Genomic DNA, 20,133 nt, shown 5'->3' with positions numbered 1-20,133 from the left:
TAAATATGAAACTAAAACTGCAATAGCCACAATTCAATCTTTATTTGATGATTCTTCAGCAGTCACTGCAGGGTAATTATTAGGACTATCAGTTAAATTATATTATCAATGTGTAGAAGTACAATTAATATATACTTAAGTCAGTAGAATACCAAATAAGATAACTATGATTTTGTATGACTAAGATTTTTTTTGAGCTACCAAAAAGCTAACTTTATTATAATGTCTCTACTGAGAAAACAATTAAAGAAATCTTTACAACTTAAGATCTAGATTTCTCCATTTCCATCAGATAATTTCCCTAAATATTTTCGACATAATTCAAAATGTTTATCATAATACTTCCTCCACTCAATGATTAGGTACAAAAGATCAGCCATCAAAAGCTCTGAAATTTTCTCCTGACAATGACAACATACTACTGGAAAAAAAAAAATGGTAAACTCAAATCTGATTTCACAGCAACTTACTCTGACTTTTGGCAAGACTCTCCGAAGCGTCTCAGCAGGGTTCTGTCGCATCAGAAATGGAAGATTTGCGATCACACTTGTTCCTTGGATGTCTTGACCAGCACTTACAAAGAAAATACAAATTCAAAATTTGTAATTATAATTTATATTATAAAAAGCATGATTAACTTGAAAAATGATTGCTTTTAATAATGAACAGACTTGTGGCAGTTTTAAACTTTAAACACAGTTAGATATAAAAATAAAGCCAGAACTGAAATGTCATTATGTAAATCTTATAACAAATGCATGAAGATATTAATTATGCTTATGCTAAAACAAGACTCTCTATCTATATACACGTCTTATGGAAGTCTAAAAGTCTTGAAACTATTATTAATTGCTTTAAAATTCTACCTCATATTTTCCTGTGACCTGATTGTCTGCTGTACCTCATAAAAAATATGAATGGTAAATTTCACTGTGGTAAAATACTAATAATCATAACAACAGCAGGGACAGCAACAAAATCAACTACAGCAGAACCTTATACTTCCCTCTAGTCCATGAAATTACCTGTTGCAGTAGACTGACTCCAAGTTGCCAGAAACTTCTTAACGATACACTCAATATTCTTAAAGGTCAGTAGGGATATTCATATTGTATCTTTTTGACATAATATTCATTAGGTCACTAAGGCTTTACCAAAATAATCTCAGTGATACTCTAGTGGCCTAAATACCTCAGAAAAAGGTGTTTAGATTCTTCTGAAAAAACATTTCCAGGCAAAAAAAATATTTGTTTTTAAAACATAAGCTAAGCAACATAAGTTGTCAAGAACTAGAAATATTTGTATATATATATATATAAAAGATGCTAGCGAATGTGGCACCACCTCAGAGGGAAATTCCAGCTATCCTTAACTGATACCAATTTACATGTTAAATACTGATGCCATAATATTTATTGAGCTAAAATTATTTTTACTTAACTTTTCAAATGGAATTGTTATTATATGTATATAAGACCTTAGCATGGTTTTTTTAAGCTTTTCGAAGTATTATATTTATTTGCTTCAGAGTTTTCTAAGTTAATAAGCAGCATACTCTAACTAAATGAAGCTACCCTGGTAGGAAGAAAGGCTTTTGCCCTGCTGCAGTAGTGTAGGCTGTGAAATACAGGTCAGCACAATCATTCCACCATCCTCACTCTCTAAGTGAATACTTCAAAAAACAAAATCAAGAAGGAAAGGAGAAGGCAGTGAAATAGGAGACCCATGCCACAGTGAGGAGACGATCATAAACGGGAATTAAAATTCATACAAAACTGCTATCTATAATGGGCTGAATGGTGGCCCTCCATAAAATGTGTCTACGCCCTAATCCTGGAGCCTGTGAATGTTATCTTAATTTTGAAAAAAGGATCCTGAGATAAAGAGATCATCCTGGATTATCCCAGTAGGCTATAAACTTAATATTAAGTGTCCATAAAAGAAATGTTCAGAGAAGCAGACAGAACAGAAGGCAATTTGACCACAAAGCAGAGATTGGGGTGATACTGCCACAAGCAAGAGAGTGCTGACCACCCCCAGAATCTGGAAGAGACAAAGAGCAGGTTCTCTCCTGGAGCCTTGCTGACACCTACATTTCTGCTCAGTTGATACTGATTTCAGACTTCTGGCCTCCAGAACTGTGCAAGAATACATTTCTGTTGTTTTAAGCCATCCAGTTTGTGGTAATTTGCTATGGCAGCCACAGGAAACTAATACACTACTAAAGAATTAGAAGAGAAAAGAAATGTCTGAAAAAGGAAAATTTCATATGACAATGCCTGGCACAAAGCAGAGGTTCAGTAAATCTCTCTTAAAAGGAAGCATAAATGGATTACTCACTGGATGAACTGATGGCAGGAATATTTAATACAGAACATTTGGTGAATTTTATTCACTAACTTTGCAATTAGGAAAAAATATGATCACTAATAACTCACAGATGTGAAGACAAAATAATGCACAGGAAAGAAAGCAAAAAACAAAACAAAAAGGATGGTAGATTTTTAGATCCCAAATATCAATAGTTAAATTAAAGGTAAATGCCTAAATACATCAATTAAAAGATAGGGATTAGCAGAGTGGATTTAACAACATGACTCAACTAAATGCAACCATAAAAAAATTCAAATTTTAAATATAGCAATGTGAGCAGGTTGAAAGTGAAGGAGAGGAAATGATATATCTCAGAAATTTAAATCAAAAGAAAGCAGAAGTGGCCATATTAACATCAGATAAAGTGAACCTCAGAATAAAGAAAATCACCAGAGACAGACAGGGATGTTATATAATGACAGAAGAGGCAATCCACCAAGAAGACATGGCAATTCTAAATGTGTATACACCAAATATAGTTGCAAAATATGTGAAACAAAAACTGACAGAACTGAAAGGAGAAATTGTCTAGACAAATACACAGGTAGATGGAGACTTCCATAACCCTCTCTCAACAACTGATGGAACTGGACAGAAAATCATCAAAGATACAGAAGTTCTTACTCAAAAATGCCATCAACCAACAAGACCTAATTAACATTCTATCCAACAACAGTAGAATACACACTCTTTTCAGATGTCCAAAGAACATATACTATGAAAAACCACATCCTGGGCCATAAAATAATCCTCAACAAATTTTTAAAAACTGAAATCATACATAGGGTTTTCTTTGACCACAATAGAATCAAACTATAAATTAATAATAAAAAGATAACAAAAAGCTCTCCAAATTCTTAGAAATGAAATAACACCTGTCTACATAATAAGTCAAAGAGGAAAATTTTTAAAAATACATTGAATTGAATGAAAATGAAATATAAAATACAAAATTTTGTGGGGCACAGCTGAAGCACTGTAGAGAGAGAAATTGTAACAATAAATGAATACCTTTATGAGAAGAAAGAGGAAAAGAGGAAAAATATAGAATCAATAATCTAACTTTCTATCTCAAGAAATGAAAAGAACAAAATAGTCACAATGCAAGCAGAGGAAGGAAATAATAAAGAGCAGAAATTAATGAAATAAAAACAGACACAACAGAAAAAATAAATGAAGCAGAGAATTGGTCTTTTTAAAGGATCAATAAAATTGCCTAAACTTTAGCAAGACTGACAAAGAAAAATGAGAGAAGATACAAATTACCAATATCAGAATTGAAACAGGCAATATCACTACAGCCCTGGCAAACATCAAAAGGATAATAAGAGAATGCTATGAAAAATTTTACACACGTAGAATTGAAAACTTAGACAAAATGGACCAATTCTTCAAAAAACACAAACTGCCACAACTCACCTGATAGGAAATACATCATTTGAACAGTCCTACAACGATTAAGGAAATTGAATTCATATATTAAAACTTTGAAAGGGGGAAGATGTAGCTCAGTGGTAGAGACCATGCCTAGCATGCACAAGGTCCTGGGTTCAATCCCCAGAACCTCCATTAAAAATAAATATATAAATAAACCTATAATTACCACTCCTGACCAAAAAAAAAAAACTTTTAAATGAAAAAAAATCTCAAGGCCCAGATAGTTTCACTGGAGAATTCTACCAAATATTTAACAAAGAGTTAACACCACTCTGTATAATCTCTTCCAGAAAACAGAAGAGGAGAGAAAACTTCCTAAATCACTTTATGAAGCTAGTATTATATTGGTGACAAAACCAGGAAAAATTAAAAATACTTACATACAGAACAATATCCCTCATGAATACAGATGCAAAAATCCTTAACAAAATATTAGCAAGTGAAATACAGTAATAAGTAATAATTCATTTATTTAAAAAATAACAGGAAGAATTTCACACCATGATCAAGTGGGGTTTACTTCAGGGATGCAAGGTTAGTTCAATACTCAACATCAGTGTAATTCATCATATTAACTGGTTAAAGAAGAAAAATGTCACACGATCATATCAATACAGAAAGAACATTTCATAAAATTCAATATATGGACACTGAAATTACAAATAAAATACCGTTTACAGTCTCTCAAAAAAACAAAATACTAACAAAAGTATAGGACTTACATGCCAAAAACTATACAATGTTAATAAAAGAAGTCAAAGGAGGTCTAAATAATTAGAAAAACATACTATGCTCATAGACTGGGAAATTCAGCATAATAAAGATGTCAGTTCTCCCAAATTGGTGTACAGGTTTAACACAATTCCTATCAAAATCCCAAAAAGATTTTTGGGAGACAGACAATATTTTTCTAAAGTTTATATGGAAGGCAACAAAACTAGAATAGCTAAAACAATTTTGAAAAAGAAGAATAAAGTGAGAAGCATTTGTCTACTCAAGTTTTAGACTTATTATGTAGCTACAGGAACCAAAACTGCATGGCACTGGCAGAGAAATAGACACATAAATCAATGAAACACAAGAGGGAACCCAGAAACAGACCTCTGCAGATATGCACAGCTGATTTTTGACAGAGGTGCAAAGGCAATTCAATGGAGAATTGAACCTTTTCAGCAGACAGTGTTAGAACAGGGACACCCAGCGGCCAAGAAAAAAACCTCCAAAAAAACAAAACGAAAACCTTTGATCTAAGTCTCACATTAATTCAAAAATTAATCATAGACTTTAAAACGTAAAACTATAAAATTTTAGGAAAAAACATAAGAAGAAATCTTCTAGATCTAGAGCTAGGCAGAGTTCTTACATTTTACACCAAAGGCAGGAGCTATAAAAGGAAAAACTGATATATTGGACTTCATTGCAATTTAAAACTTTGCATAGTGAAAGACTTTAAGAGGACGAAAAGACAAGCCATAGAGTAGGAGAAATATTTGCAAACTACGTGTCTGAGGAATAGTATCTAGAATATAAAGAATTCTCAAAACTCAGTAAAAAAAGCACACAATCCAATTAGAAAATGGGCAAAAGTAATGAACAGACTTTTTACTGAAGATGATACATAGACTGTAAATAAGCACATGAAAAAGATGTTCAACATCATTAACCATTAGGTAAATGTAAAGTAAAACCATGATGACATACCACTACACACTTAATTAGGATTAAAAAATAATAATAATAATACCAATAATATTCATTGTACCACCAAATGCAAAGAAACTGAATCACTTATTCATTGATGGTGGAAATGTTAACTGGTACAGCCACTCTAGAAAAAATTTAGCAATTTCTTAGAAGAATAAACATGGAATAATACACAACCCAGCAATTGTACTCTTGGGCATTTATCCCAAAGAAATGAAAAGTTATGTTCACATAAAAACCTGTGGAAGAATGTTTAGGGGATATCTGAACCAGAAATTATAAACAACCTATATGTCCTTAAATGGGTGAATGGTTAAACAAACTGTGGTCAACCCATACTGTGTAACGCTACCCAGCAATTAAAAGGAACAAAATATTGACAGATGCAACAACCTGATGAATCTCTAGAGAATTATGCTCAGTGAACATAAGCCAACCCCAAAAGGTTACATACTGTATGATTCCATTTATATAACATTCTTAAAATGACAAAATTATACAATGGAGAACAGAGTAAGTGATTCCCTGAGGTTAAAGATGGATGTGTGGGAGGCAGAAGGGAAAAAAGACATGACTATAAAAGTGTCATATGAGGGATCCTAGGGTGATGAAAACTATCATACTACAATTTATCAAGTTCCTGTAGGGGTGTTGGGCTGCACCCCTTGAGCGTAGCTGCCCAGCCTCAAGACCAAAGAGCCTGGAGACAGTGACAGAGACATCAATGATTTACTGGATGGGGAGCTTACACGTCTGGAACAACGGCTTCTGGAGCGACACCCCACAGTGCAGGGCAGACGGCAGGCAGGGCATGGCAGCAATCTTCGCTACTCCAGGGAGAAGGAGGCTACCATTTATAGGAAGAACTGGTGTCAGGTTGGCTCATCAGTTACCAGGGAAACCAGCAGCGGAGGCATGACCCTCACAGCCCCTCAGGTTAACAACCACCATAAGGGCAAATGTTTCCATTTAATAAACTAGTAGGTGGAGTTGTACAGGTCTAAAAATTAGAACAATCACTAGCTGGGAAAGGGGCAAGCACATTTAGGTAAGCAGAGTGTAGGTGAAGCAGGGACTGGTTGAGCAGGAGATGTACAAAAAGCAAGAGAACAGCCATCTTGAGGGGCCTGACCATACAAGGAGGAAACTGGATAAAGGGTACACAGCTATCTCTGTATTATTTCTTACAATTGCCTGTGAATCTACAATTATCTCAAAATAAAAAGTTAATTTAAAAAAATCAAATCAATGTGACCAAATTTTAAAACACACATGAACATCTCAATACATGTAGAAATCTGACAAATCCAACATTCATTCATGATTTAAAATTATCACCAAACTAGAAATAGAAGGGAACTTCTTCAACCAGAAAAAGGGGATCTACGAAAAACTTACAGCTAACATCATACTTAACCGTGAAAGAATGAATGCTTTCTCCCCAGTCACGAACAAGGCAAGAATGTTCCCCATTACTACTTCTATTCACCATTGTGCTACAGGTTTGAGCCAGTGTAACAGGCAACAAAAAGAAAAGGCTTACAGATTGAAAAGGAAGAGGTTGAACTGTATGGAACAGCTTGTAGAACTAAATAAGTGAGTTTAGCAGTATGGCAGGACACAAGGTCAATACTTACAAGTCAACTGTATTTCTATATACTTTAGAAAAGAAAAATCAAATAGTAATTTAAAACGCAATCCAATTTACATTAGTATAATATGAAATAATTTGGAAAACTTGGTAAAAGATGTGCAAGATCTGCAGACCAAAAACTACAAAACATGTGGAGAGAAATTAAAGACCTAAACAGATGGAGAAAGATAAGCACCCAAGATTAAAGATTCAATACTGTAAAGATGTCAATCTCCCAAACTGAAGTAGATTTAACATGATCCCAATCTAAATCCCAATAGGTTTTTTGTAGAAATGAACAGACTTATTCTAAAATTTATATGGATATGCAAAGGATCTAGAAAAGCAAAAACAAATTTGAAAAAGAATGAAGTTGCAGAGCTAACACCACCTGATTTCAAGACTTATTACAGAGTTACAATAAACAATATAGTGTGGCAGTGGCAAAGAGAGACGTACAGCTCAGTGGAAAAGGACAGAGAGAATAGAGAGTGCAGAAATAGACCCAAACATAAATGGCCAATTGATTTTTGACAAAGGGATAAGACAATTCAATGGAAAAATGATCATCTTTTCAACAAATGGTAGTGGAACAAATGGACAGCCACATGTAAAACTCAATCAATCTCTTCTCCCCAGCATGAAACAACATACAAAAATGAACTCAAGATGGATCACAGGCCTGAATGTAAGAGCCAACACTATAAAACTTCTAGAGGAAAACTTAGCAGAAATTCTTAGTGATAAATAATTCTTAAATAGGACACAAAAGGTATAAATTCTACCAGAAAAAAAATCAACAAAATGAATTTAATCAAAATTAAAGACATTTATTCTTCAAAGGCACTGTCATACCCAAGACATATCTTCAACAAACAATCTGTATCTAGAATAAAGAACTCAAACTAAATAAGAACATCCAATAAAAAATGGATGAAAGGTATCAGAATTTCACCAAAGATAATATATAAAAGGCAAATAAGTGTATGAAAAAGATGCCCAACAAAATTAATCATTAAGTAAATTCAAATTATAACCACAATAATATACCACAACATATCCACTGTAATGGCTAAAATTTATAAAGACTGAACACACCAAATGTAGGCAAGGCTGAAGAGGAACTCTCACACACCACTGGTAGAAATGTAAAGTGGTACAACCACTTTGGGAAAGTTTGACAATTTCTTAAAAGGTTACACAGACACCTACCAAACAACCCAGACATTCCACTCTCAGAATTCTACCCAAGAGAAATGAAAGAATATGAACACAAGTATTCATCACAACTTTGTTTGTAATAGACAAAAACTAGAAACTCCCCAACTGTTCACTGACACTTGGATAATTAACCAAACTGTGATACATCCATACAGTGGAATACTACTAGCAATAAAAAGGAATGAACTATTGATACACACAATATAGGTGAATTTCAAAATAATTATGCTGAATAAAAGAAGCCATACTTAAGAGTATACTACTATATGATTCCATTTATATAAAATTATAAAGAATGCAAACAACAGTGAGAGAAAGCAGATAAGATGTTGCCTGGGAAATGAGGGGGAAAAGGAAGTTGGGATTACAAGGGAGCATGAGAAAACTTTTAGGGGTAATAAATTTTTATTATCGTGCTCATGGAGAGGGTTTCAATGGCATATACATATTTCAAAACTCATCATATAGTACATTTTAAATATGTGCAATTCACTGTACATCAATAATACCTCACTAAATCTATGCAAAATAAAGTTTACAAATAAAAAAGGAAAGAATGGTAGAAGAATATCCAAAAAGATGACAGCAGTGGACACCGTTTTTGAAAGCTCCTGAATTCCCCATAAAAACCGACAGTTAACTAGGAGAGTAAACTTTTCAAACTACGCATGACATCTCCAACATAATTAAGTGGTAAGATTTCCAACACAAACCCAAAATACATGCACAGATGGGAAGCAGCTAAAACTGAATGATCTTGTACACTCCTAATGAATTCAATGAATCCACAATAATATCTGAAGGGAATGAAGCAGTGTAATCTCCAAGAACTCTCAAAAACTCTAGAACAAAGGTCCACACTGAAGAAAAATTCTAGGAAGCAGAATCTGAACTGAACAGCACAGTAACAACAGACCACAAACGAAAGAGAAGGTCCAAATAAAAGTTCTTTAGACAAACAGAACCAAGAAACTTCAGAAAGTAAGGCATTCTATTTTGAACGCTACAAAAAGGGGGGGGGGGGGGGAGGTGGACTCCTGAACCCTGAAATTAGAAAAGCTACCCTGAACCACATCTCCTTATAAGATTTATAAAACTAATTTCACATAAATATGAGAAATTTGTAAGGATCATGATCATATTCTATAGTTTTTAAAAAAGAGAGAAAATAAGGACTAAACTAATACTCTTAAAGACAACGAAAGGCTGGCATGCCCACAAAGTAGCTAATTAGAACCCACTATTTCTCCATAAGCAAAGAAAAAAAATTAAGAAAATGTATCAGATATAGAAAAAAACATGGATCAAAATTATGAAAACTCAGAAATAAAGTGATAAAACTCAGGGAAGAACTGAAAGAAAATACCTTGAAAAAGACTAAACTAGAAAGAACACAAGGGTGAATAAATAAAATAGGTAATGCCCAAGAAAAATAAAAGGTGAAAAGAATAAAAATGGTTTTAAAACATTTTTTAAATTTGAGAGAAAGTGATATATAAGACAGGCAAAGAAGATCCAACATATTTTTAATATGAGCCCCTGAAGAAGAAGCCAAAGCAACAGAATCATCAAAAAAGAAAAAAATCATTTGCTATGAAAAAAGATTCAAAAAAGCACACCATATACCTCAGAAAAATCAATCCAGCACAACCAACACTGAGATACATTACAGAATTTTTTTAAAAAATCCTTTGGGCATCCAAGAAAATGAGCAAGTTATTAGTAATGAAAAAAATATATAGATTGTCATTAGACTTTGACAGTTACAAGATATTAGAAAAGCAAGATAGTCTATAGGTAATGCTGTTTATTATAAACAGGACATGAAAAATATAAAAAGAAAGCACACCTAAATTGTAATCCCCATAATCTCTATCAAACATAAAATCTAAATTGAAATTCTATAATCAATTTATATATGGCCCTTTTCTCACCCAGAAAGAAAAATACTTATCTTTGGGTATTGTGTCAGGGATCATTGCTTAGAAAGTATAGCAATTCAGTTAGTTAGCAGTCCTTAGCCGAGAGCAATTCCCCGCTCCACCAGGGCACATACGACAATGTCTGAAGACATTTTTGATCATCACAACTTGGAAGATGCCACTGTAATCCAGTAGGCAGAATCAATGGATGCTGCTAAAATGTCCTACAACACACAGGACAGCTGCCTACAAGGAATGTCAGTATCTTAACAAAAAAGGTCTAAGAAACCCTAGTTTATACAAAGTAACTACTAGTTGAACCACATGAAATTACCAACATTAGATAATTATTGACCTACAACAATGGCAATTTCATATTTTTCAGCCTATGCATTACGCTTAGCAGAAATATACTGTCAGAGCCTTCAAGGAAATGTATACAGGTTGGTAATCATAACATAGTAGAGCAGTGGTTCCTAAACTTTAGCATGTATCAGAATCGCCCTGCAGCACTTGTTAAAACTGGGTCCCAGCCCCAGAGACTCTAGGTCAGTAGATCTTGGTGAGGACTGAGAACTTAATTTTTAACATGTTCCCAGGTAATGCTGATGCTGATGGAGGTAATACTCTGAGAGCTACCATAACAGAGGAAGAGTCAAAAGAAAAAAAAAAAAAAAAGGACAGATGAAACTGCAGATTCTTCTCATTTTTCAGACTGTATGAGTGAAATGAGTCAAGTGCACAGTAGCACTTCGCCCAAATGGAGCAGAAAGTCCGTCTGACCTGAATGCATGTGTGCACTACTCATGTCTACAGTCCTATCAGCAGGGTTCCCCTTCAGAATAACAATGTTAAAAGTGATGTGGGAAAAGAACAGGTGACAGAGATGGACTAACATGTAGTCTACTGAAATGCACCTGAGAGGAAAGAATGAGGAGAGTTTGAGAAAGGGTTGTGTATTAGACAAAACAGACTTGGAGAAGAGTAGACTTGGCTGTACATTATAGTGGCGTACTGAGCCCCCCATGCCCAGGAATTTCTCAGGTGCTGTAGACCTGTTGTTATCTCCTGCTGACTTCGGTCGCAGTCAGTAAAAATAAACTGAATATGTGTGGACCTATGCTACCATCACCGAACAGGAGGAACTCAGAAATAATCAGCAAAAGTTTAAGTCAACAATATGAAATTCAGTTTATTGCTATTTGATATGATAAATGTAATTTTAAAGTAAATGTTTGATCGTTAAACTTTTTTTTAACAAAATAAGCTTCCTACACTTCAAAACCCAAGACTTTCAACTGAAAGGCACAAGGAACAATCATCCTGGCTACAACATGAGCTTCCCCTCTTTGCCCCAGCTGTGCTGTTCTTTGGAGCATGTTCCTTTTCTAGATACTCAGAAACAAAAAGGACTTGAGCCCACTCAGCAAATCATTCCTCTAAAACTGAAAGAAAAAAAAATTGGGTTAATCATCTAATCTGTACACTAGTGGCTAAAAAGGAAAGAGGAAGGGAAAAAAAAGACTAGTTAAATAAATGAATTTAGGACAGCTATCTTTCAAATTCTAAATTAATGTTACTAATTATTTTATTCCCATTGGGGGATGCACCTATTTTAAAGAGCCATTTATAGTAATATCTTAAACCAATGAAAAACAAGTCAATTCACTCAAGCATTTTTTTGCTAAAATAAAAAAGTTTGCAGTCTTCCTTGTCATCCCAGTACTGCCATTGTCATAGGCAACTTCTTTATTCAGGTGACTAACAAATAGCTAGTTTTTGGCCCCCTGTAATCCAATGATGTCATGCCCAAATTTTACATCCCTGATGCTTAGCACTGTATCTAGCACACAGTAAGGGCTCCACAAATATCTGTGGGTTCAAATTGAATTTGTCTCCCCATCTGCAACCACTGTCATCTCCTTTGTTGCCCATAAACTCTTATCTTTCCATTCTTCTATTGCTAAATCCATTTTTTGAGCCTCATCACATTTCTAATCCCTTCAATTCCTTCTTATTCTCCAGTTTCTAATGTTCCTCCTAGTTTCACTTTCTTCCTTGGCAGCCTGAACCTCCCTTTTACTTCAGTTACACTCTCACCAATAAACTCCTTCAATTCTCCTCCAAATCACACCAATAAAAATAGTACCTAGTACACCATATGCTAGACATTATGCTAATAAACTCCTTACTTGCAGTCATTTTATTTAATTCTCACAATAATCTTATGGGGTAGATTAGATACTATTATTATTAGCTCCATTTTATAGATGAGGAAATTAAGCCTTAGAAAGTTGAAAGTACTTGCCCAACAACTCCAAAACCCATGCACTGACCATTACACCCCCTACCTCTCTTCCAACCTGTGCACCCAGCTAATACCAGACTCAGCCATCTGCTTTTTCCATCCCACTCCTGCTCCTAAGTTTAATGGAGCACTACTAGAGAAAGCTGTACAATTATGCTGCGTAATGCTTTTAAAACCATACAATTTCAGAAAAGGCCAATCCTCAATGATGCTGGAAGGAAACAAAATGCTAACTAATTTGTGGGAGATTAAGAAAAGGACAAAAAGTTCTTCGTATTTCATATTACCTAAAGCATTTTCAGAAGCATTATGCCGGGTCTCTAAAAATGAGGCCATCTGTGCTCATTTATGAAACCCACGTCCTTCCCCACAAGGAATAAGCTGTGTGTTAGAACAGATCTAAGTACTGACAATATTGCCTTTCTCTACTCTTGTACCTTGATTCAACCTTCTGAGAGCTCACAATCTAATGAGGAAGACAGATTCACACACTAAGAATTCTTCTAACTGTATAGCAATGAGTCCTGTCTCTTTTCCCAGCCAGACAACCCTCCCAGTTTATTCAATCCTAAACCAATGGGAAAAGGGAGAGGGGAAGAAGCAGATGCTTCCAAAGGTGACAACATAACATAGTCACCACTGGAGAAATTAACCTGACAACTCCAGCTCTGCTAACTGTTCAACTATGTGTAGGATCCTAAATGATTTATATACAGAGAGCCTGTGATCCTAATCCTAGTGGTTCTCAAAGTCCAAAATACACCACGTAAGCTGCCGATACTGTGCTGGTATTTGTAACAGTGAAGCAGATGTCACACAGGCCTTGAATTCCCAATGAAAACTAAACTTTACATAGTTGATAGTTAATTCTCTACTCAAAATAAATTATTAAACAGCTTGTTTTAATGAACAGAACAAAATTAATTAAATAATTAGCTTAGAGAATTAAACTCCCAAGAAAAAACAAACCTCTTTTTAAGACAAAGATGGGTCAAGAATCCAAAGCTGAAGATTCCAAACACCAACCCATAACATTAGTCACTTTACAAATGCGATGTATGTTCATGCTAGTACTATAAAACTGAATCCTTAGTAAAGTTAAATCTTCAAAACATCACCTTAAAAGGTTTATATAGTTAGAGAACCATTCAACTCTGCTTATAGTTATCATGCTTAGAATCACAGAGAAACAAATTGTATTTTTAATAGCACCAAAGGAAGGTAAAAGAAAACTAACATCTAAGGGTCTACGTGCCAGGCCAGATGCTTTACATACATTATCATGTTAATCTTGACAATATATATGCCTTATATTTAAATCCTTTCTTTAGAGCTGTGGAAACTGAGTCCCAGCAGAAAAAAAAGTGACTTCCCTAAAGTTATCCATTAGAGCCAGGATTCCAACCTATGATTTCTAAGTCCATAACCTCAGGCTGCTATATACCACTTAGGATCATTCCATCCATCATAAGAAGTGGCTGAACTGCCAGCCTAAAAATGTCTTTAAGTTGATAATTTTGCAAGAGAAAAATGGGCACACAAATTATTTAGTAATGTTCCTGTTACAATACATTCTCTTACTGATAGTTTCCACTATGTATCTTTTACTATCCCAGTGTCATGTCAACATAGTGTGCAGAAGTTTCACGTTCATTGTGAAGAAGAGACAAACTCGTTTGACTAAACCAGTATCACCAGTTATAAAGACATCATTTCTTTCTGAATGGCTCTTCAACTTCACATATGAAAAATTGAGCTTATCTTCCTCCACCTCTTTTAACCAACAGAGGTCTGATTTTCCACCAACATGGCTTAGAATTACTCTAGCCTTTCCTTTCTCCCTCACGCCCCACATCATCCTCACTTGTCCTGGGGTGGAACGAACTTATTAAGGAGCAAACACACCGGCTGCATTCATAAATCTTTCCTTATTTTTGCTTTTGTATTGTTTATTTTGAGTTTTTCCATATTATATTTCAATATTAACAGGGTTATATTTCATGTTAACTTCTATGTTTTTAATTTAGTATATACAGAAGGATAATTATTGTTAAAATTTAGTTTCAGTTATATATGTATTACTTCTCATACACAAACACATGTGTATATATACTAGGTCACAATTTTAAATATATTCCTTACTATGAATTACAGTAAAAAAAAAATTGAAAATCATTATTCTACAGTATTTTACAAAGAGTAAAAGGGAAGATTACCAAGGTCTGCCCTAAATAATATGAGCTATAACAGGAATATTGAAAGGTATGGAAAATATGAGTTCAGGAATAACTACCCAAACTTAAAAGATTCCTGGGAACATTGTAATCTCTCCCATTATTCTTTTTAATCAGCTTTTCTATTTCCCCATTAACAAATGGCAGTAAAAAATCCATTTAAAAATACTTTTCAAAAATATACAGATATAGGACATATCAAGGGGGAGGGGATAACTAAGAGGATTGGATTTACACAGCAGCCAATCCAGTGAGCAAGGAACCCAGGAGAGGAAACAAAAGAGTAACTGACAGCTGTTAATAAAAAAAAAAAAGAAAGAAAAAGATAAAATCAGGCCAAATCCCTGGCACCTACAGGAAGAAAGGATGATAAACAGCTATCACAGGAAGGGGAGGAGACCCAATTATTTAACTTACATAAGACGATTCAGTAAGTGTTTTTTCAGGAGCTGCTGGGTACCAGGCACTGGTTCTGGATTCTCCAATACAATCTAATAGTGCCTTACTAGTCAGAGAGTTCATCAGACAACAAATACGAACTGACTGCTTATTACATACTAGACACTGAGCTAAACCCTGGCAGATACCAACCCTGCCCTGTTAGAGTTTGACAGTCAGAGAAGACTTGCGTTAAACAACAACGAAAATCAATGAAGTCATCATAAGTGTGCAAAGACATATAAAAGGAACAGTACACAGTACCATCAAGAACATCGCTTAGTTTGGAAGTCAAGGAGGCCTTCCCTGAAAAGTCGAGACCTGAAAAATGAGTAAGAATCAGTGAAAAGAGAGAGTAGAAGGAACAGTGTGTTCAGAGGTCCCAGGCTAGATGGGATTTATTCAGTCATTTCCTAAGCACTTACTGAATACTTGGGATTTGCCAGTCACTGTGCTCTGGAAGTAGAAAGCAAACAATAAACACAAAGCACTCTGATCCTCTGTAGCTGAATTAGAGTGGCAAGGAAGGGATGGCTTCTTGCAGAAATAAAATCAATAAGGCTGGATATAAAACTAATTACTGAGAGAAAAAGAAAGAGTACAAAATTATTCCCAGGTTTCCCTGCAGTGCGATTTAAAAGGACAGTCGGGCTTCAAGAACAAGTGGAGGCATATTTAGATTATAAAGCGATGAACTCAGTTGTGGGCACACTGAGTTTGAAAAGCCAGCAAGCCATTCTGATAAAAATATCATGGTGGCAGCACCCAGAAAGCAGTCCTGGCCCAAAGTTCGGGAGAAAAGCCCAAGGCTAGAGCCACAGATTTAAAAATTATGCCATGGAGATGCTAAGTCTAGGAGGGAAGAGTACAACCCAGAGAGTCCTTAGCAACATACAGTGGTTCCTGTCTGCTCCTTTGACTGATAATTACTATAAATGGGGCACCAAATCAGAATACAAACAAATCAATTACAAAATTTAAAAGCTCATCAGTCAACCCAAAATCAATCTTTAAAAGCTGTGTGAAATAATGATTCCTTCTCTCTAATGCTAATGATAGGATTTAATGGAATGGTGGAGTTGAAGAGGCCCTTAGACATGCATGTAATTCACCCCCTCACATTGTGACAATCAAGAAACCAACATCCACAGAGATTACAGAAGTGGTTCAAGGTTGATCAGCTAGATATGGCCAGGGTCAGGACACTACCTCCCCAAAGCAAGAATCTAATTTAAATAAAACAACAAAACTACAATCCCTCATGGGTTCCCAAATAACTATTCATTTAAATTAATTTCACATGTCTATTTTCTTCTCTAAGAGAAACAAAACCAGTTTTCTCCCTCCTGCCCTTTACAGCAAAAGAATTCTCTCAGACATTCCTATCATTTCTCTTGGCAATATATGTGTCACCAGTCCCCTAGTTGTAGTTATCTTGGAGAAAAATATCATCTTAGGAAATATAATTGCCAACTATACCACCTGCAATTCACTGAGTAAATAATGATCTATATGAGAAAATAATGAGTAAATTTACTCATACATACACAAATAATGATGTGCGTATCTCACCTAGATTATAAATAGATCTCAAGATTTTAATATGTTGTCCACAAGACTAGGTCCACATGCTTTTTATGTGAGAGTCAGGAAGAAACTAAGCAGTGACGTGGACTTTTAAAATCATAGTATGTAATGACTTTTATTGTAAAATCATGATTTAATAAAATAACAAGTCATTCTATTTTTTTCTTTATCCATAGTAAGTTTCTTTTTCTGAGAGAGTTCTAATTACATCACATTTTGGTACATGGCTTTTAACACATACCACCTGAGGTAAACTGACCAAAGGGAGCACTGAGGCCAGTTTGGGGTCACAGTGCAGGACGCAGTCTTAGCAGCATGACCAGGACAGCTCCCTCAATTTGCTGACAGAACGCAGAGGAGCTAAATGATGTTCCCAAGGTCACACAGCTGGTTAGTGGCTATGCTCAGTGTTTCTTAGCAACAAGGATTAAAAGAAAAACGTAAGTTACAGAGCTCTCACTGCTTAATAAAAAAACATAAAATTAGTCTAGAGACTATGTATATATTCCTGTATAACAAATAAGAGACTAGAGTTGAACTAATAAAATATAAGCCATTTTGGAACATTAGAAATACTTCTCCTGAAGAAAAAAAAAATGAAGGCCACATTTATTTACCCACCAGTATACCAAAGGAAATGAGTAAAACACTGGAATTTTTGACCCTCCAGCAGGTTTCTGCTAATCCAGTATTTGAAAACCACCCTGACTAAACAAATAAAAATTTTAACGTGTTTATCAGAAAACTACCGAAACCTTGTGAATGTTCCTATTTTGTAAAATAAAGATTTAATCTGCCTAAATATCAGAGAGGAGTAAAAGGAAAAATTGACGATAATTCCAGGTTTTTAACTTGTGACATTAAGGAGATGGTGGTGCCATTTTATCTGAGATAAGTAGGCAACCCAAATTTGAGAAAAGATCTAAAAGAAATGATGAAACAAGCAATGCAGATATCTGAGGAAAAAACATTAAAAGCAGAAGGAACAGCAAATGCAAAAGCCCTGAGGTAAATGTGTGCTTGGCGTAGTTAATGAATAGCCAGGATGGCTGGAGTACACACCAAGTGAAGAAGGGAACAGTAAGAAATGAAGTCAGAGCTGTAATGAGGAAGGAAGGGGAGGTCACAGAAATCAGACCAAGTTCATGCTCAAACCATAATGGAACTAAATTAGGAATCAGTAACAAAAAGATGTGCAGAAAATCTCCAAATGTTTGGAAATGAAACAACACACTTCTAAATTACTCAGAAGTTTCATGAGTTAAAGCAGTCTTGAGACAAAAATTTTTTGAAAAAATTTTCAGCCAAATGATAATGAAGATACAACATAACAGAATGTGTAGGATGCAGCTAAAGGGGAATTTATAGTGTAAAAATGCATACATTGGAAAAAAGATCTAAAATCAATAAACTGAGCTTCTACCTTAAGAAACTAGAGAAAGAAAACTAAATGTAAAGCAAGCAGAAGGAAGGAAACAAAAAACAACAAAACTGAAAATAGGAAAACATTAGAGAAAAGTTAATAAAACCAAAAGCTGGTTCTTTGAAAATAAAAAAAAAAAAAAACTGGTAAACGTCTAGCCACGTTAAACAAGAAAAAAAGTGAAAAGATACAAATTTCTAATATCAGGAATCAGAAAGAGGGTATCACTACTGATCCCACAAGCATTAAAAGGGAATACTAGTACAGCATAATCTGATGCCCATGAAGTCAATACTGTAGATGAAAGAGTTAAGTACTTGAAAGACAAAAATTACCAAAACTCATTAAGAACAAATGGCCCAAATAGCCCTATATATATTAAATAAATAGAACTGTTAGTTTAAAACATTTCAAAATTAAAATTCCAGGCCCAGATGGTTTAACGGGTGAATTCTATCCAACATTTAGGGAAGAAATAATACCAATTCTAGACAATCTCTTCCCAAAAATAGGCAACCCCTCTTCCCAAGTCATTTCATGAGCATTCCCTTAAAACCAAAAACTAGGCAAAGATATTACAAGAAAACTGCAAACCAATATCTCTCATTAAAATAGATGCAAAATTTCTCAAAAATATAGTAGGAAATAGATTCCAGAAACATATAAAAGACTCTTAGATCATGACAAGTAGATTTCATCCCAAGAATGCAAGGCTGATGCATAAGTTGAAAATTGATCAGTGTAATTCACCATATTAAAAGACTAAATAAGAAAAGCCATATATCATATTAATAGACTCAGAAAAAAAATTCAACAAGATTCAATACCCATTCATAATTAAAACTGTCAACAAATTAGGAATGGAAGAAACTTCCTTAGCTTAATAGTATCTATAGGAAGCCTACAGCTAACATCATACTTAATGATAAGAGATCAAATGTCTTCCCCTCAAGATCAGGCACAAGGCTGGGTGGTCCTCTCTTATCACTCTTGCAGTGGAAGAATCTGGCAGACACTACTTTAACCAAGTGATCAAGATTAACATCAGCAGTGATAAGTCATGTTGATGTCATGTACCCCAAAACGATTGCATGAGAGAGGCACGTCACCTCTATGGTATTCTTCCCAAAAGCCCATAACTCCAATATAACAATGAGAAAAACATCAGACAGACACAAGTTGAGGGACATTCTCCAGATACTTGACTAGTACTCTTCAAAACTATCAAGATCATGAAAAGCAAGGAAAAACTAAGAATGTGTCACAACCAAGAAGAGACTAAGGAGATATGACAGCTAAATGCAATGTGATATCCTGGATTAGATCCTGAAACAGGAAAAAAAAAAAAAAAAAAAAGGACACTAACGAAAAAACGGTTGAAATCCAAACAAAGTTTGGCATTTAGTTAATAGTGATGTGCCAATGTTAATTTCTTAGTTTTGACAAACTTACCATGGTTATGTAAGACGTTAGCTTTAGGGGAAAAATGGCAGTGGGCAACAGGAGCTCTCTAAACTGTCTTTGTAACTTTTCTGGAAATCCAAACTAATTCCAAAATAAAAATTACTTTTTTAAAAAAAGTAAAGGGCAGGAAAAGATACGCTGTGTAAATATTAACCAAAAGAAAGCTAGAGCAAGTATATTAATATTAAATAAAGTAGACTTCAAAACAAGGAATATTTCTAGGGATAAAGAAAACACCACACAGCTATGAAGGGGTTAATTCACCAAGGAAACATAATAATCCTAGCTGAATATGCATTAATTACAAAAGTCAAAATACATGAGCAACTAGTAAAAATGATAAATTTGAAAGAAGGAAAAGACAAATCTGCAATTATGGAAACTTCAAT

The 20,133-nt window shown here is 34.7% G+C and overlaps 1 protein-coding gene across 1 annotated transcript in view; it reads right to left on the bottom strand.

Moving 5' to 3' along the window:
- The window catches only part of PPP4R4 (protein phosphatase 4 regulatory subunit 4), an 88,339-nt gene that overhangs the window by 55,392 nt on the left and 12,814 nt on the right, over window positions 1–20,133 (bottom strand). Inside the window, exon 3 of the mRNA XM_031454250.2 lies at window positions 471–573. Coding sequence (XP_031310110.2) covers window positions 471–573 — 103 coding nt within the window. The remainder of the gene's footprint in view (window positions 1–470; window positions 574–20,133) is intronic.

Source organism: Camelus dromedarius, chromosome 5, assembly GCF_036321535.1.
Source record: "Camelus dromedarius isolate mCamDro1 chromosome 5, mCamDro1.pat, whole genome shotgun sequence".
NCBI classification, from domain to species: domain Eukaryota; kingdom Metazoa; phylum Chordata; class Mammalia; order Artiodactyla; family Camelidae; genus Camelus; species Camelus dromedarius.
The sequence above is the reverse complement of the archived record's forward strand: the minus strand, read 5'-3'. Positions and strand labels throughout refer to the sequence as shown.